At 37.0% G+C, this 23,357-nt stretch overlaps 1 protein-coding gene across 4 annotated transcripts in view; it reads right to left on the bottom strand.

The window, feature by feature from the left end:
• Positions 1-23,357, bottom strand: part of LOC126368367 (uncharacterized) — a 141,861-nt gene that overhangs the window by 93,898 nt on the left and 24,606 nt on the right. For all 4 annotated transcript variants that reach the window (XM_050012295.1, XM_050012298.1, XM_050012296.1 and 1 more), the window contains exon 2: positions 9,007-9,384. In XM_050012295.1, coding sequence (XP_049868252.1) covers positions 9,007-9,384 — 378 coding nt within the window. The remainder of the gene's footprint in view (positions 1-9,006; positions 9,385-23,357) is intronic.

The following is a 23,357-nucleotide window of genomic DNA, read 5'->3' as shown; positions in this document are numbered from 1 at the left end:
ACTTCACTAAAAAAGATACATTATTCTTAGCTCGTTCAATATGACTTATAGCCTATCGTATATCGGGTGGGGATTTTCCAATACGATGAAATTTTCCAGCGAAAAGACCGCTAAGGTTCGAATATTCAGATTTTAATAGCACATTATTCAAATTCTGTCAGAAACGTGGTATGTTTTATCATTTTTTGAGGCCAATTTAGCTACAGAGATAAGGAAAAATATCAAAAATAGATCAGTTATGTATATCAACATGGAATTTCTTGTCTAAGGTCGAAGATCGAACACCTACATCCTGAAAAAAACACCCTTTAGGTCAACCAAAATCCATAAAACAGAAAACACTTTTTAGTCTACCTAGTCAATCATTTATTTATTCAGGCATCTATATTTATTTACACAGAACATTCGTCATCATCAATTTAAGAGCCACGCTCTTGTCGGTGTAGCATTTTCCATTCCAGTCTATCAAAGGCCAATTCCTTGACTTCCCTATAAGACACGACGTTAACCTTTTCTTTAATCTGTTCCATGTGAGCTCTTCTTGGTATTCCCCTTCCTCCCTTTCCGTCTAGCTTTCCTTCTATGATGTTTACACTACACACACAGAACATTACACTACATTAAATCACAGGCTTCGTCAAAAATGTTATTAAATCAGTCAATGAAATGCACACAAGCTTCATTAAAGAACAAACCTTATCGACAACAAGCTTAGAAAACGGAATATCCCCACCCGATATACGATACGAAAACATTTCATAAATTTGGGTAGAAGATTGTTCCTTGTAATTAAAAAGACTTTTTCCACTGGACTAATCTATTTTTAACGCTCTCCATTAGCCATATATCAACGTCGGCGTGATCTAGACCTCACGCCAAATTGGGATTAATAATGCTCTGGGAAGAATTCCCTTCCGCAACTACTGATTAAGTAGAACAAATAGCCTCTGATGGCCGGTGAACTGAATTTGTGGGGGGTTTTATCAGAAGACTCCAGAGGAACGTGGAAAAATGAACAAGGGGTTTGAACAAAAACCAGAGCAAAAAAGAACATCTTTTTAATGAAACTGAAAGCAGTTTGTGTGGAGACTCGGATAGTTAACGAATCTACTACAAATGTTGTTAAAAGATAAAAATATACTTAAGTTTACAAACGAAATAACCCGGCTATGGAAGAATCGCGTGATAAAAAGTAAGAAACAGGAAAATATTTGTAGTAATATAGTATTAGTAGAAGGAGTAGTAATGTTTAGGAGACAGCCGTGGTCGAGCCTATTGCCATAAATTGGACATGAATCCTGGTAACCGTGGCATCAATTGGGTCGTGTATTATTAGGTTCAAGATGAATTATGAAATTCTGACAGATCTAGACCTAACGAAAAACATTATGTTTTTTTTTCTATTCAACTTATTTATGAATATTAATCAAGAAAAATGTAATAATAAATCCGACATTTTATAACCTTTTCCATGAAGTCACAGTATGCTTTTTCACACAAATTCCATAGTACCTAATTTTGTGTTTTGACGTTTAGTAAAAAGTAACTGATTTGACTAGTTCGAAACTAGCCTATTTACCTATGATCCGAAGTCAGTAACATATGCAACAAGATAGTAGATGTATACCATGTTATCTATTTAAAATAATATCTGTAAATTAATAATATTAGCGAGAGCTCGTCTTTCATCATCGCATCGGAGCTTCAACATAAAAGTCCTAGGTACATACTTCGAAAAATTACAGTTTTCCTAAAAAAACGCTTCTTTTAAAATACTATATCCCTCAAGAAGTTTTAGAATCCGAACACTCCGAAGAATGACGTGCACGCGACCCCTTTTAGCTTGACCTTGACCTGCAATGTGCGGCGCAGTGCGTGACGTCACGCCGACTCTCAAACCTGACTGCGTCCCACTGCAGACCTGTTCTGACCCGCTCCGACCCGTTCCGACCCATCCCGACTCGATCCGACACGTTTCGACTCGCCCAGACTTGTTTAAACATCACGTACGATATGAAATAACAATCCTTACGGGCAACTTGCTATTGCGACACTTCACAGATTCGTAGTCAAAAGTTACATTATGCGATAATACAACAAGCTTTTGTAAATCTGCGGTGCATTTGTATTTATTGTGTGTAGATTTCTGCGCTGGTTTAAAATGCGATGGAATTTTGTCGTTACATGCAAGAAAAATACTTTTTTTTGTTTTAAGAAGACTTATTATTACTTAATGCGCGTCCATTTTGGTCCCATAATTTAAAACGATGTTATAAATATAAAAAAAGAATAAAGCAGCTCTAGCATGGAAAAAATATTTGCTTACCTACTACTTAAGAATTTTAATTAAAAATAACAATGTTGCGAAAAAAATAAGGGGCAAGAGTTTTTAATGGTGAAATTTACAATTTGTGTTTTTAATAAGAATAAATATTCGCCTCTGAGGATATACCTTGGCGTCACCTGTCGGCAATTTAAGCATCATCCATCAACCTTGGTGTAATTTTGTCAGGCCATGATTATGAGTGATGCGACGTGGAACTATGAAACTCCTTGTAGGTCGTAGTCCCGAGGTGACGCTATGATCGATTGACAATCCCTGCTCTTTGGAATAGGGGATACAGTTTGGATACAAATTCTCGACATCAGTCACTAGACTGATAAAAAATATCTTAGGTGTGAAAAATTTTTTGGAGTGACTTGTTGTAGATTTGCCTCAGATGGCTACAATTACGTACCTACTTGGCCGGACAGGGATTTTATGATAACAGTATTCTTCAAGACCATTTGTGACCTGATGTAAATGAATACATTTTTTGAAGAGTTAAGGCTAGATCTCACTAGGACACCATAGTGACGCCACAGTTGCGCTACCAACAAAATGAATGCAGTTGGCATCAGGTGAGGCAGCGTTATAGGTACAACTGTTTGTTGGTGATGTGACTGTGGTTACACCATCAACCACCGCCAATGTTGAAGTAGGGTTCAGAGTAAATCAGTGGTGGCTTTTTAACATGATGTTTTCATTGAAGCGATATTATTTTCATTGATTCACGTTTTTATTCCAGAAGAAATTAAGTTTTTGTGGTAGGAGGATTTAGAAATAAGTAAGACCAACAAACTGCGCAGCAGTTTGCCTTCATTTGCAATGCAATGTACGAATTGTTTGTATAATTTAATTCTTATAATATACCTAATCCCAAGTACCTAGTACAGTGTAGTCCTATCTTTGGTACTTAATTTGTGCTGCTTTACTTTAGAAACGACGATTCGAAATAGAAATCCCCTCGTCATCATCTCTCTAGCATTATCCCGTTTTTCACAGGGTACGCTTACCTAACCTGAAGATTTGACAGATCCGGTTTTTTTCAGAAGCGACTGCCTGTCTGACCTTCCAATCTGCAAAGGGAAAACCAGCCCAATACAAGTAACTATAAATCTCTTCGTATGAAGTCCATATTAAAGTTTAATCCATCATGCTTTCAACGTATCACTGCTTAATACTTTGCAGGTTAGGTATTCCAGGCGTCAAACAAGCCGATTTAATCAAATCGGGATTATTATGAGCGATGCAGCACATGGGAATATGTTCGTGGTGTGGCCTCGCTCGCTAGGTGATCGATTCTCTTGCATAATAACATCTACTAAGTTTAGATCGGTAACTCTTCGCCCCGCACCAATTCGTATCGGGTGCGGTCCTCACGCACTCTGGGTCTTACTTTAGTCTTAAATGGGTGTATGGTATAGCGGTAATTACATTGCCCTATCCATCGGGCTAGATGCGTCAACGTCACGGGTTTGCGATCAGATCGTGTAGTCTAATAGCAAATCGGTGGCGAGTAACCATGGTAACCACGATCTCGAGCTAGTGTAGCGACGATTATCATTATCCCAATGTCGATGTGACCTTGACGCATCTAGGCTGGTGGACAGGGTAATGTAATAACCGCTTAAGAGGGAGAGCGCGCAGTCTGTGTCTCCCTCGCACTTGCGTGTTAGGTGTCACACGGAGAAATTATCCTCTCCATTCATTTAATTGATCTCATGATTGTTGTGTGGAGTGTCCGGGGTGTGCTCAAATATATCATCATCACCTCCCTAGCATTATCAAGTTTTTCACAGGGTCCGCTTACCTAACCTGAAGATATGACAGGTCCGGTTTTTTACAGAAGCGACTGCCTGTCTGACAGCTCAATACAGGTTAGGTCACATACCTCCGAAAATGCATTTCTCGGGAATGTGGGTTTCCTAACGATGTTTTGCATCACGTGATAATCATTTATGATCCAAACATGAATTCGAAAATATATTCGACAATCATTTGGTGTGCTCAAATACAAAGAAGGTGTCATACATATGAGCGGTTATATTAACACTATCCATTGATCTTCATTTCCCGTGTGGATTGAAAGATCAATGACCGATCCTATCAACCGACTGTTTAACGTACCCTCACCATATATATTTGCAATATCCTAACCAAACTAGAGATCACGAAGTGATTTTTGTGACATGTTCCCACCGGGATCCGATTCCGGGACCGGGAGAAAAAGAAAAAATACGAGTCATAAAAATATATTATTTAATTCTACTTAAGTAGGTACTTATAAAAAGAAATACATCTCTTCAAAATGTCGTTAAAAATATACTTAACTGAAAAAGCATTCTATACGCTGCATGAGTTTTTTAACGAATCTTTGAGGTACTGATTACTGTTATGTATATATACGTATCTTTTATTTATATTATTCTTTATTATTTTTATTCTTGGTTTTCTGTTTTCATTGTGTATAATTTTAAGTTGTTTGGTGCCCTTACAGGGTTCCTGTTTGTACTTTTCTCTACTTTTAAGGCCTCTGTAAAAACATCAGGAATGCAATAATATCTTATCTTATAGAAAACATACCCATCTATAAAGCAGAGTGTGAAAAATATATTTTATCTCCCCTCTTGGCGTGACCTCAGATTGAGCCGGGAAGCTTCACAGATCGGCTTAAGATACATCCTGATAACAGGTAGGTGAACCTTTTACTTCCCTTTAATAACGTAATGGAGTTTTGGGTAGGTACCGAATGCTCGCAAAACCACTCACAGATGAAGTAATATAAGTAAATGAATATTTTATTCTGATGGAAATTGATTAGTAAAAAATATACTTATTGCCACAGATAAAATCAAATCAAATCAAATATACTTTATTGCACACAACATACAAAACAAATAGTATGTATGGTTCGTACTTTTTTTGTGATAAAAAAGGTTAATAAAATTTATATTACCTATTTTCGAACATTCGAATATCTAGGATAACAATTGCATTTAAATATATAGGTATTCACAAATAAAAGTCTTTACGAATTTAATTCATAGTCATCTCCGTTATCTCTTAGTTAACCTAAAGATTAGACAGGTCCGGTTTATTACAGAAGCGACTGCCTTCAATCCGCGAATTCACATACCTCACATACCTACCACCAAAACGCATTTCTCGGGAATGTGGGTTTCCTCGTGATGTTTTCCTTCTTTGCTGAGCACGTGAATTCGAAAATCCTTTGTTTAGGCCCGTGCTAGGATTCGAACCTGCGACCTCATTGTGAGAGGCAAACGGTCTTCCAATTGGGCTACCATGGCTATGACGATATTTCTTTAGATCATCATCATCAGCCCATTAACGTCCCCACTGCTGGGGTACGGGCCTTCCCTATGGATGGATAGGGAGATCGGGCCTTAAACCATCACGCGGGCCCAGTGGGGATTGATGGTTATTAACCACTGCTAATGCAGCCGGGACCAACGGCTTAACGTGCCTTCCGAAGCACGGAGGAGCTCGAGGTGAAAACTTTCCCATCCCATGACCCATCCTATGGCCGGCCTTTGCGAAAGTTGCTTTACTTCAACAATCGCAGACCGAGCGCGTTAACCGCTGCGCCACCGAGCTCCTCCTTCTCCTTCTTTAGATATAAAACTATTTTTTTTTTTATATCTTTTATTTAATAAAAGACTTAAGAATAACGACCATGTCGTCCTCGTAAATCTATTTTCTTAGAAATCGATATGTATTAGTATTTGAACATAGAAAAAGTAATGCTCTTCATATTTTATTATTACAGTTAAGAAAGTAGTCCATACGTCCACGTACATTACGTATTCTACAGTATCTGCTTACCCCGGTGGGAAATAGACGTGGGTTTATGTATGTATGTTTGTAGTTAAGTAGGTTGAGAAAATCAAGTAATGTATAAATAATTGCATACTTACTACAATTCCCATTATTTCTTTAGAAACTTACTCTTCATTATCGCACCATTATTTCAATACAAATCTAGCTGAAGCGAAACCTTAGTCGGTCTTAAATCATGTCTGCCATCAATCACCATGCGAAGCCTATTTCGCATCACGACCCACATTCTCGCACTTTTTTATATCTTACATGCACACATACATAAATACCTACAGGGTGTTAGTTACATCGTAACGAAAACTTTGAGGGTTGATTCAGACCATGATTCTGAGTTGACATCAAGTGAAATTTTCTGTCGCAAAAGTATGGAACTGAAAATAATTTAAAAAAAAAAACAAAGAAAACATGAATTTTCCGACAGGTTCTTCCACTTGATATCAACTCAAAATCATGGATGATTCAGAAACCATCCCCCTCAGTATTCGTTACGGTGTTACTAACATCCATACTTACCCGTATGTACTTGTACGGGGTGTAAGTGACATCGTAACGAATACTGAGAGGGATGATTCAGCTCATTATTCTGAGTTCATATCAAGTGGAATTTTCCATCGCAAAAGTATGGAACTGAAAAAATAATAAAAAAATACTAAATAAATATCATGAATTTAGCGACGGGAAAGTCCACTTATTAATATTAACTCACAATCATGGTCTGAATCATCCCCCTTAGCATTCGTTACGATGTCACTAACATCCTGTATTACGTATACACACTCACGATATGCACACACACATACATAATACTCACGATGAAATATTCTTGGAATGGAAAAAAAAACAAAAGAATTACTTAATACTTACAAGTCATCAGACGACAACGTGCAGCCACACTTGCTACTTGGTATTAAAATCCCAAAAGGGATGAAAACTATTATTTCACACGCATTTACAAGACAATTAAATTTATGAAATATAAGGAAAAAACTGACCAGCTAATCGATTTCTATAAGTTTTTATAGTTTTGTTATTGTGGATCCCCAAAAAAGCTTTTCTTTCAGTTTATATAAATTTTTTCGTTTCTCTAAATGTAAGTAGACCTGTTTATAGTGTAAGTAGGTATTTTTTAAGCCGGGTACAGATTGGAGAAACGTAACATGAGATCTTCTTATCGTGTGGGTTGTGTGGTGGAATACTTACCCCATCAACTCTGGTGTCACCTGGTGGCTTATTGAGCCACTAAATGCCCCTGACAAGGCTCATGTAACGACTACATACTTACATCAGTAAGAAGTAACCGGGACCAACGGCTTAACGTGCCTTCCGAAGCACGAACATGAGCTAATCTGCCTTTCATTGGATGTTCTGCTAGCATGACCGTATCTATATGTATCACACATCACTAATTTAAGAGCTACGATCTTGTCGGTGTAGTATTCTCCATGCTACTTTTTAGGGAAAAATAGGACAGTGGTTTCCCTCTTGCCTTCTGCCCCGCGGTACTCTGTCTGATGCGAATGGGAGAGTCGTCTATTTCAAAGCCGTACTAGGACTCCTGTCCTCCGCGTCTTACTGCTACCTTCTGATGTATGAGTATGTGCAAAATTAGGTAAAAAGATAAATTAATTTGAATAACCCTTGCCATTTCGCATCCTTAGTCGACTTCTACGACAGGCCATTATCATTATTTAACCCGTTCATTGCTATGCCGTGCTACTGACAAGCTCGTTTCTTTCTTAACCTAATACCGAGCTAATCTGCGTCTTAAGGAGTTTCAATTAAGGACTCGCAACACATTAATTTTATACAACGTCTTACTTTCGCCCTACTTTCCCGGAATTAAAAGCCATGAGATTAACGTCCTCCGTTTAATTTAAGCTCATAAAAAGCGTTCCCTAAAGAAATATGCTTGGTTAATAAACTAATTTTGTGATGTATTGTTGTGGTACAGATTGCTTTTTACTTGGATTATTTTGAAATAACATGGTAGATTAAAGGGTCAGGATTAGAATGTCATGGCCTTACTGACAAGGTGGACTATCATATGGGTAGGTAGGTAACCTGTCACTATAATGGTTCATCGTAATAGAGGTAATATCCATATCAAAGTTACGAATAGAAACTTAGTATGAAGACGCTTTGACTAATTCAAAGCTTTGGAACAATATCCAGGTCTATGAAGAATCTGGGTGCCGGGGATTTCTAAAAGTCAATGAAGTATATATATATTTTTTTCAAGATTACCTAGCACTTCCCAACTTAGCGCGCAGCGTTTGGAATTCCTAACAGATTATAACTGGTAATAAGACTAAGCGGTGTACACGTTTATAGATACCGCACATAAATCTCTCGGTGGGATCATCAGTGGATCGAATAACAGTTCTATAAATCTCGTTTTCGATGTCTGCGTCAGAGGCGGACGATAACGGACGTCCGACCGCAGTCGTTGTAGCTCGGTGACAAACGGTCCGCTCATAAATCGATCACTAGTTTTAGACGTGTATGGTATCCCCTGGGTGTCTTCTATTGCATTTAAAGTTCCGTCTTTATTTGCACCAACCAAATTCGATTCGAGTTTTGAACTTTGATGACAAAATAAACTCTGCTTTCAACGATGTTTTCTCATTTTTGAACTAAGTAATCTAATGACTTCAAATGCCTGCGCATGTTTTAAAATATAATACAAATTAGTTCACAAAATAAGTTTACTATTCTTGTTTTGAAGACACCCACGTATTCTGTCTGAGAACTCGGTTGACTAAACAAGCACATATGCTGCGGAATTCTGAACTACTTAGATAAACACGGGTCGTAACGTAACTCACCAGACTTTGAGACTCTGTAGCGGAGCCCCCGGCCTCCCTTCGGGTGGCAGCGGTACGTGCCGAACTCCGCATAGTTGTTGTTTACACGGCTGTAGTCCGCAAGATGGCGGTTCCCATCCAGATGGTTTGGCAAGGATCGGTTCCAGCCCATGACGTCGCCGACCACCGAGCCGCATACTGACGACTCTGTCTGGCTCTTGGAGTCTCCATTGCAGAGGTCGCCGCTGGAGCGCGCCCTACGGCCCTTGAGACCCTTGGCGGAGTGCTGGCTGATATTCGAGCCCATAGCGTGGCGGGACCTCAGAGGGGCCCCGCCGCCCGCATTGCGCCACCCTTCGGATTGTGACTGATCGCTACTCCGTCTGATCGGCCTTTGATCTGTTAAACAAAGAAAACGTAATTTATTATCCCATCGGCATTTACCAAACAATCTTGTATTATGCCAAATATCTGTTATTGATTTCGTCCAACAAATAACAAAGCTATTCCATTTATAGGGATTATTATTGTTTTTATTGAATACATTTTCAATGCTTGAAGGTTTTGTGTTAATTGAAACAATGGGTGTTTTTCTAGCAGCAGTAAATTATAATAATTGGCGGTTTTTCCACTCTGACGACGTATTGGCACCCCTTAGAATCAACACATGAATATTCATATAAGAAAATTCCGACCTTTTTACTTGAGTTATACATTACATTTTGCACTAACTTCAACGTAGTAGGACAGTTATTATGCCGTTCCCAACAAAACCGGGAGATTTCGTAGAATTTTATATCAAGAATAATAAGAAAAATGTTTCATGTCTGCCAAGTTGTAGGTACATAAGGAAGCAGATTTTAATCTTAAGACTTAAGTTCGTATTTTGTTCGAAATAATGAACTTGAGTCGAGGCCTCTTGTTCAGATCTTCACATAATACTCAACAATAATCGCCTTGAAGATTGCGATAAAGTTAACATCGTTTTCATGTTAAACGTCCGGAACGAGACAAATTTGTTCTCTTTTCATTCACAAAATCGCAGTCACGCACAAAATACCTGTCGTTGTGCTATTTTAAAATATTTTCAACAAGAAATTCGTAAAAGCAATCACGAATGTCAGAGTTTTCCAGTACCATGCACTACTTTTACATTATATCTTAGCCATTACTAATAATTTAAATAAAATTATCACCATCTGTCACAAACGCTGGTGCCTACGCGGTACTTTCACCAACTTATTCGGTTAACCTGTAAACACCGTTTTCAATCGATTTTCTTCACCCCCAATTCTTCTTTACTCACAATTTTTTTAGTCCAAAATATTTCTTTCGTACAGTACGAGTGTTGGCAGATTTTAATCGTAGCTTTTCTAAACAAGTTCAAACTCTGCGCTCATTAAATGTTTACTGAAACATTTGGCTTTCGGGGTCTCATTACTGAGTCGAAATTCGCCAAGTATTGAGGGAATTTCGCATTACCGGCGACTTCCGAAGATTTAATGAATCCAGCACTTCTGCCTTCATTAACGTTACGAAGCAAAATATGAGAAATATGACGTATGGGGTAGGTAGATTGTTTTGACATCTTAGATTGATGACTCTTCCGCTCAGCTGTGTGCTTTCAAGAGTTTCCTTATAAAGTTGAAAACGGAAAGCTAATCGTAATATTTGTAGCTTAATTAATTAACTTGCTTTACGGTTTCTGTTGTCTTATTCTTGTTATTTCCTAAGTTCACCTGTACTTCAATTTATTATAATTTTCTTAAAAATTAAAAAAACTCAGTTGGTAGTGGATCTACCTATTTATTACTAATTTTACCAACTACATTACAAAATTACACGTTTAAGCCTTGGCGCCATTGTGGAGCGAGTCCCCGACACATTCGGATACACATTATATTTATTTATAATACATCATCATCATCAGCCGTACGACGCCCACTGCTGGGCATAGGCCTCCCCCAAGAATCTCCACGACGATCGGTCCTGCGCTGCCCGCATCCAGCGGCTTCCCGCGACCTTCACCAGATCGTCGGTCCACCTTGTAGCGGGCCTACCCACTGAGCGTCGTCCGACACGTGGTCGCCATTTCAGAACCTTTCCGCCCCATCGGCCATCGGTCCTCCTCGCTATGTGTCCTGCCCACTGCCACTTCAGCTTTGCAATTTTCATTTATAATACATTTATATTTTATTTGTGTATAAATATGTATTGAACAGTATCTTTTAACCATTTCGAGTAAACCAAACATTCGAATTCATTATGTTTAAACATTGTGTTATTTTAATTCTGGTGAATTCTTAAAAAAACCAGTAAGTGGGTTTAACGATCTTTTGAGAGCCTTATTCAAATGTGTGAGGTCGTGACTCTTTACATATGACTTGACATGCAGAAAAAGAAAAAAAAACGACTATGTTGCCTACTGAATAAATATATTTTTGAATTGGATCAGGTGGGATAAAAACGCCTTATTGGTGCTTTTCATCTAAAATGTAATATTGCTATTTGACATTTGTAGATATTGCGCAATTACTTTTATATGCGCAAATATCAAATTACAATATTAATAACAATAAAATCCAAAAAATTAAACCACTCTAAGTATTGACTTGACGTACAAGTATGTTGCTAAAGTGTTTAAGGTTATCGACGACCAATCATTTGACAGGGGACAAAATATTTTTGTTCTTTTTTAATATAATGACGTGCTGCTGCACAAAATTTTACACAAATCAAGTAAAAAGTAATGTTTGCTTAGGAATTTGGGTGATATATATCTTGAAGGCATAACAATAGGTAAATACGCAACACGAACAGTAAAATTTTACTGTTGAAGACCAACAGAGCCTTGGCCTACAAAGGGCTGGGAGCGACATAAATTGATGACCCCTAATGTAACGCATTTAAACACAAATTAGAATGTGCGTGCTAGTTGTCTTTTCTGGGGTGGTATTTTGATGAAATATGGGTTGCATTGTTATGCAAGTGTTTGTGTATATGAGGCTTAAGATTTTTTAGAAAAAAATTTTAGGCATCTTCAGTTCAAGGCTATTTTGAATAAAAATACTGGTTGGTCGCACATCTCTTGCATCACTTCTCCCTAGCGTTATCCCGTTTTCACACATGGTCCGCTTAACCTAATCTGAAGATTTAACGCCACTCCTGGATGACTTGTGATTTTAAATCTTAAAAGACTTGTTCCCACAAAATAACCTCAACTTAAATATTGTTTTTGATTCGTTTTACTATTAAATAAATCCTTTGGTCGAAACGTAGAACTCTATTAAAGGTTATTACAACTGTAGTGTACATCAGTGTTATCATACAAAGCCGGGAAACCAACAAGGTTGAAAGAGTGCCCTAATTCTCCGTAACAAACAAAACACTAAAAGCTACGCTCGAAACTAAACAATGCTAAAACACAATGCATATCACAATAACACGTTGAATGCACTTCCTTTACCCTGTCGATGTTTCTCATCGAACTAAACAAAACAAGAACCCGTACATGAAGCACCATTGTTCGATCTCAAACAAAAAATACGGATTCGCATTGAAAAAGTGAGATTTTTTTTCTAATACGATGAGTTTTCTCACGGCAAGCGCGGTTTTATCTTCTTCCGCTTTAGGATGGGATGGAATGCCTTTGGTGTTCAAAAAATTCGTTCGCGAGCTCGCGTTATGTCACGTAGCTGTTACGTAATGTCAAAAAGATTCACTTGGGACTGAAGCGATGCGAATCGTGGGAATATTTTGTATTTCAAGCCTGATACAGACGACCTTACCTATTTTTTTACGACGTGACTTTTAATAGATTTGCATCGGATGGCCTTTGCTACTTGGCCGAAGAATCTACCCACCTCTATCAACTTTATTACGCCTCTGGGACATTAAGCAATCTAGCTGTACACGTGCCATTAGGATCCAATAATTGAATTATGATCGGCTAATTAGGCAAAAGGTCTTCAATATGGATATAGATACCCTGATATATTACGGCAGAGTACAAAATTGAATCAATATTGATTTAATAAACACATTTAGTTCCTGTGAGATGTGAATGTTAAGTATGTTCGAAGTAGAACATGCGTTGTGTATAGAATAATGTATTGTGCCTAGGACTTCAAGTACATCTTACGTCTTTTGTACTGCAAGAGACTTATTTGCCTTCGCTGTATCTTAGGTGTACAAGTCAGGTCCAGTTACAATATAGCACTATAAAAATACAAAAAAATATATACGAACTTTTCATACTTGACTTCCTTATTTCCATATCCTTCGTCTCTCTTCTCATAGAACGATCAGTCATTATAAACCAAAACATATTTCTAATATGATTACGATCACGCGAACATATAAAATGTAGTAATTCACAAACTTTTTCTCATCAACTAGACAAGCAAGAGACGACAATCACTGAATTTATTGTTTAGAGTAATTAACACAAAAAAATAATTTTACAAACTACTCGTAAACGCGCGGACAAGGACGTATATGTACTATGCTGCTGTTAGCAATCATTCCTCAAAAGAAAAAGACAGTGGGGATATTATATCGATTGTTTTGACAATAACAAGTCTCGTGCTAGCCACTGAGCATCCAGACGTGGAGTAATGGACCGTAACAATGACCTTTTGTGTCACACAGCGCGACGACCTTGCCTTTGTTTCACATTCGCCAGATTGTTGTTGCTTAGGCGTGATATAAGAATCAATTGCGGCGTTTCTTGTATTGTTCCGAGCTATTTTTGGAAGCAAAAGAATATTTGGTAATGCTCTTATTCAATCCGGACAATGATTCCACAATATGAATAATGTTTACAGAACAAACTGTGACGGATAGTATAAAAACCGACTAGGTTTGATGTACAATTCAATCCGATACAGGCGATGGAACAGAAAAGTCAGATTCAGATATCAGAGCAAATGGCAGCAAAGAAACAATTGAGGTTGAACAAATTCATAAGGAAGAATCTGAAAAAGTTGGTAATATCCAAATCCATGGTTGCGAAGCACGTACGAGTGGATTTATTCCGACCAGTGAGGAATTCGACCTCCGAGATTTGGGTCGCAATGAAATCTCGAGCAGACAATTAAGAGCCGACACAAATGAGTCGGCGTCGCTAACGGTTCCAGCCTTTAACTTTACGATATCATAACCGTATCTTTCTAACGCTCACGTCTAAAGAAAATTGAGGAAACTTGTTTGAGAAGAACTTCAAAATTATCACAAAATCTATATAGATAATAATCGAATTGTTTTATAGCTTCTGTGGCTTTTATTGAATAACTTGGAATTAACAAGACCTTAAAAGTAATTGTTTCTCAAAAGTCTTTGAGAATAAGCCAATGCTGTAATCGTTTGTTTAAAGGAAATAATGATAAGCGTTATGAGTTACAAGTAAACAGATAAAAAAAGTTCGAATCACAATTTCCAGGAAGATGCAATATTCCTCTGCTCACATTCAATCTTCCTACAGGAATCCTGGCGCGTGTTTGTTGATTGATGGAAATCAATTTGGCAGCGAAAGTGACACAGGCTGCGGCGTGTTGTATCAAGTCGAACCGTTTATTTTACCCGCGGGAAGTGTCACTCCAAATGGCTTTTGAAGCCTCGTGGCATTCGATTTTCGGCGATATTTTTATACCGACAAAGAATCCAATTCCGCATCACTCCTCTCGGGTTAATAGACTTTTCATCTTTCTTTTTTGACAAAAACAACAAACGGGTAGAGACTAACAAGGTCTTTTATGTTTTTGAGAGCGGTATTATTAAAATCGCTCCCGGATGTGTAATGAAGAAAATGTAAGACGTCTATTTGACCATCAGACAATTTGCTAATGTTACTTGCTCAACGTCGTTGTAATAGGATTTAGAAATAAGGTCTCGTCCGTCTTCCCTGTTTAGATAACCATTAATGTTTATTACAGTGTGAATTAATTAATAACGGATCAGCTATCAGGGCGCTGTGATTAATGAATTGTGTCTATTAGTCACGCATCAAGGTAGCACCTTTGAGTAAGGGTTAAGGAGAACCTCAATTTTGAGAATGATTTATTAATAATACTTTAGTAATGAGCTCTATAATGTCTGGGTATTTGAAGATGTATTACGAAAATAATGTTTAAGTCAGTCTATCACATTTAAATTTTCCCTGTTACTGTTAAATTTAGTCTGTACTTCGCTTTAAACTTGTCAGAGTCGATTAAAAGGCATTGAGTTGCAATTTAATAAATAAATCATTAGGTCGACTATAAATAAAATAAAACATGACGTCATTGAAATTCAGATTTAAAGAAAAAAAATACGTGCCTTTATTAATATCTAGAACTCTACAAAAATTTACTATTTAGATTTCTTAAGGTTATTGACAAGTTAAGCCATCTGATTGCTCGGATTAAGCCACAGTGGCCGATGTCAGATTTCGGTCTTCAGAACAATTTTGAACAAGGGAACGGAATAGGCCGTTACGAATGTAATAACGTAAGTGTTTCCCGTACCGACTCCAAATCTCCATGCCGATGGAGCTGAACGAGATGTACAAATACTGAATGGAAATGATTTCATTCGACAAATTCTATTCAATCTGAACAAATTGGTGGAAAAAAAACGAATTACTGTGATGAGTAAAGATATTTATATATTCCCAAATCTGGTGACAATTGAGTGAAATTTTTGGGGTATTTCTTCCTGAAATCTGACTTTTCGAGGTAAAGATAAACATTTCCAAGAAACCCAATCAGTACAAGAATAACGACGGACACATAAATTTGATAAAGTTATTTAAATCTAAACAAATGGACCGTGTCAATAAAGCGCTGGATTCAATTAAGGTGACGAAGCGAACTAAAATATCGGGAAAGGGTAAAAGCGTTTCCACAAATCCACAGACCTCTCTGTTCGGCGGCCTTACTTTCGTTTAATGGAAATCGTAAAGTAAATCCGGCTCGAAGGATCGAAATGGGGATAGGAATTTCTAAGGTGATGAGTGCCATCAACTGTTAATACCCAGGTGGCGCGCTCAAATTGGATTAGACTTTTTTAATACTCTTTTTATTCGCGTAGAAATTAAATTAGGGCGACTCGGAGTCGTCCTTTATGAGTTCAGGTCTGCTGCTGTATCGTTCATAATCTGACATTAGACACACCCCTTATAGTGAAAACTACGTAAGAAACATTCTGATGTGATTTTCTTAAACAAAATCACACTTTCTTCCAATAAATTTTAATTCGGGTAAAAACTAACCACACTTTTTTTACCTGGGTTGAACATAACTTGTTGATTACGAGGTTTATTTAATTAACAATTTAAGTTTTTAAAATGAGTTTACGTTATACTTATTGTTTACTATTGTAAATATACTTACAGTTTCCCTCGTAATGACATACCTACATTTACATCCGTTGTGTTCGTATCCATAGTATGTGTATTCCCTAGACCCAGACATATACTGTTGCCAACTACAGTTTCGTATGATTTACTAGCAAACAGTTTATCAGGGTGTCAGAACACTGCAATAACAATGTAAGTTACACTCGTTACTTTGTTTTTAACCAACATTGCTAAAAGAGAATTATTCATTTCATTCACGGTTGTATTTCTATAATATGTTGGCTTCTACAATATGTGCATCAAAATGTTTCATGCGCGTAAGAATTCGTTTTATGTCGAATGTTTACAACTTGGTGTCTTATATAAAACTAACTGAAAAAAGATAAATCCAGTTTCATCTTGATCTGTTTTACGTATGAAGAGTCAGCATAATAAAATCCAACCATTTTCGCGTATACACCTTTTCGCAGTTATTGCTTGTATCTTTATTTATCGTTCTTCAAAGGCCGTTTATATTGCGTCGAGATAAATAGGGTGCTATTCTCTTTGTTTCGTATTTCGTTGAATATTTCATACCAAATGTTCATGCCTTTGTATTTTTGGTAAGGGAGAGCTGACTAAAATTGTTAATCAAAAAAAAAAAAAAACTTTTAATCGTTCATGGTTCCATCCTTACTAATATAGCAGATTTTAGTTTATGTAGGTATATGACGTAATATAGAAAGTAAAATTTTGTGATTGTACGGTCGCAACTTTTACTGTCAACCACCAAAACTGGAGCGTCCAGCTGACTATCATTGGCAACTTTTTATCTGTATGTGAAATTGGTCTCTTGTGAAGTGAGTGCAAAGTATTCTTCAAGTTTCTCTCTCAGGCAATTGTGACTTTATTCTCAAGTGAAATCTTGACTCCGAAACGTAAGTGCAGTTTCATTTGCAGCAATTTACAAAGGGCGGGACGCTTTTCAACTTTTTCCTATATAAAAATTCATTGTTTTTACATTTTACTTAAAGCAAAACTATTTACCTATAAAAACGTGTTCGCGTAAAGTGAATTCAGTTGCAGTAGGCGGTAATTTACTAACTTCTGTAATTTGTTTCTAACAATGAGGTAAAGTCCTTGAAATAGTTAAGTAGGTACTTGTACTTATAATACACGCAGAAGGTTTAAGTTAACGTGAATTTAAAAATGGTTTCTCAATATCCATCATGTGAAGAAGGAAAGTGTTTAAAGTCTTTACCCATTACAAATTGACGTCGCCGATGCTGATCATTTCAACTTTCAGGTGTTCTTTCTTTCCAATCGTTCCAATATTTCGTTAACTAATTCTAATAAATATAATCTTGATAAGAGGCTCTTGTTCCTATGGACTTTCTATACTAATATCAATTTAGTAATACAATATCATCACTCATATACTTACCTATTCTACTTGTTACTTTCTGTTTGGATTTGATAATGGAATAATATTATCTTTATAACACCTGCATTGCTTGGTTAAACAATGATAAGCCGACAATATAATGCACATTTAATGTCTTCGATACGTTGTCCCAATATTTGTATGAGATAAAATAATATTTATATAGTCACTGAAAGTCAATGACACTAAGATCTAGTTTTATGTAACAAGTTCCACTTAGTACGGTAGTTAGTAATACCGATTTGAGAGATATTTTTGAGAAAATAAACCTAAATAACAATGTTCTAATTCTGACTGTGTATTAATATTTCATGATGGATGATATCATCCATCATGAAATATTAATTTGTCATAAATATAAAAAATTCATCATCATAAATATAAAAAATTGTTATTATAATTGATGATCATATTTAAGTTGATGGCAGTCTATAGACTTGACATTACCGATCTGTCCGTAAAGATTATGCACCATGTGGGAGATTTTTTGATGTAGCCATGATGATGATAAGCAGATTAAAACCTTTATCCTGCATAATATGTTGTTCAGTAGCAACCATAAGTCATATAACAACATTGCTAACGAGATGTTTCTCTTACATCCATAATTCCATGACATGACTAATCTATCCAATAACATCACACAATAAAGTGTTTACTTAGCTCTAGCCAGATTTTTCCAACGTCAGATCAGATAAGACAGCTTGATGAATAGTCTGTTAGCCTTCTGTTGAGTATTTACTACATGTTTTTGGGCCTCTTACTTTGATTAGGGGAACATTTGTATAATTAGCGATTGTTCGCGACCTCAATCTCGTAGATCGTCTTTATTCCTTATCCCGTAGGAATCTGTAGTCCAAAGCAACCATCGTGCATAGATGAAGAAACAATACTTAACTTATTATGTAGGGTGCAAATTGGATTGAACCACAATTTTCAGAAACGTCTCAGTTGTTATATTTTAAATCTCAATGTCGTTGGATGCCTATTATATTCAGTAGTACTTTACATAGAAGTAATGAAATGCTCGGAAAATCTGCATTCCACATTGTATTGTCTTCAGCACGATTGAACGCGCTATAAATTGATTGACAAAAGAAATGACTATATTGCTCCTTTATTGAAATATGAATAGGTTAGCTGTTGCCTGCCTCATTCGCGTGGAATCCTTTCATTCTCTCGTTCCAATAAAATTATATCAGTGGGTATTTCCTTTTATACTTTTAGATCTCTCGAAAGGAAACGTCTTGCAGAAATTTTAGTATCCAATAGTTTTGCTTTAGTACCAAGGGCTTTGCAAAGGACACCAATATTGAAAGTTATTGAGGGCAGAAGATGCAAGATGATTCCGTATAATCATAATTATTCTGTATTGATGCTCATAATAATAAAACTATCTAATTTCACTTTTATTTATTTAAAAACACCGAACTAAATTGAGTCATGTTTATAAAACTTGAGGTATTCTAAACCGAAAATAATACTAAGTAATAACAAGAAAAAGTAAGTAGGTACTTACTATTCTGTATAGATTTACAGTGTGTTATAATATTGACCAGATGGTTCTTGAAGACGAAAAAAGATAAAGAATATGAGGCAAATAGGCTATACAGGTTGAGCCGCTTATCAAACGCTTGTTTCATAACTTAGTGCCTTGAGGACCCTTTTTTATCGGAGATTTCGATAAGGACGGATGTTTTTTAAGACGATGTAAGAAGGAGATAGGAGAGATTTGTATCGTCCTGTTTTATTTTCCGGTGTTTTATAAGTATTTATGGTTTTATTCCAAAGAATCACTTCTTTAAACCAAAACCTCGCATGATGGTGACTATGTGACCCGATATACACTAATGATAGTGAAATATGGTTTCGCCCAAAACGCTTTCAGGGCTATGGAAGTCTAGTTTAACACGGTTGGGGTGTATAATAATATTTTATGTTTGTTTTTTTTTTAAAGAACGTCTTGGGTCCTGTGCCTAGGTTTTTCTTGCAGCTTCTTTTCCTCGGCTATACAGGTTGTGAGAAGCTGCAGTAGTTTTAGGCGGATGAGACGTTCGTTATGAAAAAATGACGATTCAAATTGTAACTATGTTACCTACTGAATAAAGATATTATTGAATTTGATAACTAACGTAAGTTTTCCTAGTGAGTAGATGCGAGTGTGAAAGCAATAAAGTTTATGTGATATTTTGCTATTACATAAATAGCCTATATACGTCCCACTGCTGGGCACAGGCCTCCCCTCAATCAACCGGAGGGGGTATGGAGCATACTCCACCACGCTGCTCCACTGCGGGTTGGTGGCTTATTCTATGAGAAAGACCACGCAAACGTTATACATTAAGTATCGTCATTTTAGCGTCTAAGATAGTTTTGTTCAGATTCATTAGCATTTTATCCGGCCTCCGTGGTCCAGTGGTTGAGCGTTGGGCTCACGATCCGAAGGCCCCGGGTTGGAATCCCGGTGGCGACATATCACAAAAATCACTTTGTAATCTCTAGTTTGGTTAGGACAGTACAGACTGATCACTTTATTGTCCGAAAGTGAGATGATCTGTGCTTCGGAAGGCACGTTAAGACGTTGGTCCCGGTTACTACTTACTGAAGAAGTATATAGTCGTTACATAAGCCTTGTCAGGGGCCTTTGGCGGCTCAGTAATAACCCTGACACGAGGGTTGATAGGGTTGGTATTCCACCTCACAACCCATACGATAAGAAGAAGCATTTTATGTTTAGGATACTCCAGGGGGTGTTTGTGGGAGGGGAGAAGGCTGTGACGATTACGTTGTCAGATCCGGGTAAATCCGGAAATGTAGAGTTCACTACATTGTCAATGTGGTTGTTAGTTGTTAGTTCGTAACGAGGGAGATGTTAATAGACAGTTTCAGCGCCGGCTGGTACCGTAATGGATGTATTTACTCCGTTTACCTGATGTTCCGGTTTGTAATCACTCGTCTACCGATTTGAGATTAGGATTCACATAACAAGCTCACAACTATATCCCAACGGGGTAGTCAGAGGTACATCCATCGCAAGACGAACTTAGTACCCACATCTCACTGAGCTTTCTGTTGGTCATGATAGCTGGTGAGCCGTATCGCCGTCTATAACGGTCGAGCCAACTGTGTTAGTGAAAACTGTACTTAAAATAGATTACTTATTGCTGCAAGATTGGGTTAGGATTCATTCATTCAAAATTTAAGAGAGCTTGGTCTTGTTTTTTGTATGACGAAACTTCAGGTTTTTCTTTTATGTATCTATTTGGTCTTAGTAACCTCTGGGCTTTCCTCTACAACTTTTTATCCAGGACATTAGGATGTCCAGTCATCTCCCTAGCCCCTTTAATTATCCCATTTTTCACAGGGTCCGCTTACCTAACCTGAAGATTTGACAGGTCCTGATTTTACATTAGGATGTCCAGTATTATTTGATAAATGCCTTTGAGTATTTATTTATTTTTTATTTATTTAAGTAGTACTTAAGTAGTACATTGATTATAGTACGTAACATACACACATAAACTCAAGGCCGTAATTCCTAATCGGATGGGCAAAGCCACAAGTAATCTGAACCATTTTGATAGGTAAAAACTGAGGCCAAAAGCAAACCCATCAAAGGTAAAAAATATAATTAATGAACTCAGGTATGCTGGAAACGAATTTGCCGGTCGTCAATGTAATAAATAGTTCATCATGATAAAAATGACAAATCCCCCGGTCGGTTTTTACCACACGTTCGGTGATTGCATCTTAACGCGTTGCACAGAAACAATAACAAAAGATTACACTAAGACCTTGTTCAGAAGGCGCGTTTTACTCGCGTTTTCATACCACAGAGTAATTTGATTACTTTATAGATTCCTGCATGCTTGAAGATGTGCCTCTGTATCCGTACGGTGTTAAGTACTCTGTGGTATGACAACGCGTGGAAATCGCGTCATCTGGACAAGGACTAAGTACTTTCTTTGTACTTTCAAGTTTAATGTTTTTGTATTGCAACTGTGTTTCGCGTCCTTTTAGAATACATAATAATAAATTCCTTTCTTTCAATGTAAGTATAATATATTTTTCTACTTATTATTTGAACTGACCTCACATCCAGAGCTTAGAACCGATATGTAATAAAAACCGGGCACATAGCAGTAAATCGTCGGAGTGACAGTAATATCGGCATTGCCGTTTACTCGCCCGGACGAAGTCGGATATTGCCGGATAAAACTGGATGTCAACGGTTTGCGATTTTATACATTTCTAGTTGTAACACACACTCCTAAATAAGTAAGAAAAATAATTGAGAGATTTCTACCCGCATCGTATACGTTTGCACTTTGTTTTATTATGTTTTATTATTTGAACTTTGACTTAACGTTGTTGAATGAAAAAAAACATTGTTAAACTTCTATTTCTAATTTATTAGATTTCTATATTTTTTATTGAATTTTCTTAATTTCAATTTGGTTTATGTGAATTAATTTAATGACATTTATTTAAATCTGTACAACAATTAATTTCATTATAGGACCTTCGTATGAATTGACCCTTATATATTTTAAATTTTATAAATTTTGCACGATTTATGTAATTTAAATGCACGGTAAACTATATTTATTGTGACATCTGTCACACTGCATTTATGGCAAATAAAGAATCCTATCTTATTCTTATCTCCTTTTCTGGTTTGGGAGTAGAGTAAATACGGGACAACAGAGTACTTGACGGCCTCCGTGGTCCAGTGGTTGAGCGTTGGGCTCACGATCCGGAGGTCCCGGGTTCGATTCCCGGTGGGGACATATCACAAAAAATACTTTGTGGTCCCTAGTTTGGTTAGGACATTACAGGCTGATCATCTGATTGTCCGAAAGTAAGACGATCCGTGCTTCGGAAGGTACGTTAAGCCGTTGGTCCCGGTTACTACTTACTGATGTAAGTACGTAGTCGTTATATGAGTCATGTCAGGGGCCTTTAGCGGCTCAATTGTAACCCTGACACCAGGGTTGATGAGGTTGGTACTCCACCTCACAACCCACACGATAGAAGAACAGAGAACTTAGGGAAACGTCCTACCAGACATAATAGACTTCATGATCATAATCATATCATTTATTCCGTTCTTGTTATGAGTGTGTGTTCTTGTTGTTTAAATTTTTACATTTTTCCTCGCCTTATGGTTGTCTGGAAGATACGCTTAAAGCGATAAGGCCGCCATTTTCCATGTACCTAGTTAAGAGTCTTTTGGTAATTATTTCTTTTTATTTTGGTGCAATAAAATATATTTGTATTTGATGAGCTGGAGCTAAGCTAACAATATCGCAGGATTTTAATACCACAAGTGCAGTTGCAAGTTATCTACTGACAACACGATATGAATTATAATATATCTACTCACTCCAGCAATCTAGATAGGGGTAAGTACAAAACGAAAATCACCTACAGTTTTTGGTCTACAATTATATTTTCTTTAACGACAGATAACGAAGTCTTTATTATCCTTAGGGCTAAATAGGACACCATGATTTTGCAACCAGCTGGAAATTACGGCATTCGATTGATAGCGGGCAATAAAATTATTTGCCCAAAAACGGGAGATAGTCTTTATACAATTAATAATAATAA

This window comes from Pectinophora gossypiella, chromosome 7, assembly GCF_024362695.1.
Source record: "Pectinophora gossypiella chromosome 7, ilPecGoss1.1, whole genome shotgun sequence".
Taxonomy (NCBI): Eukaryota; Metazoa; Arthropoda; class Insecta; order Lepidoptera; family Gelechiidae; genus Pectinophora; species Pectinophora gossypiella.
This window is presented reverse-complemented; position numbering and strand designations above follow the sequence as displayed.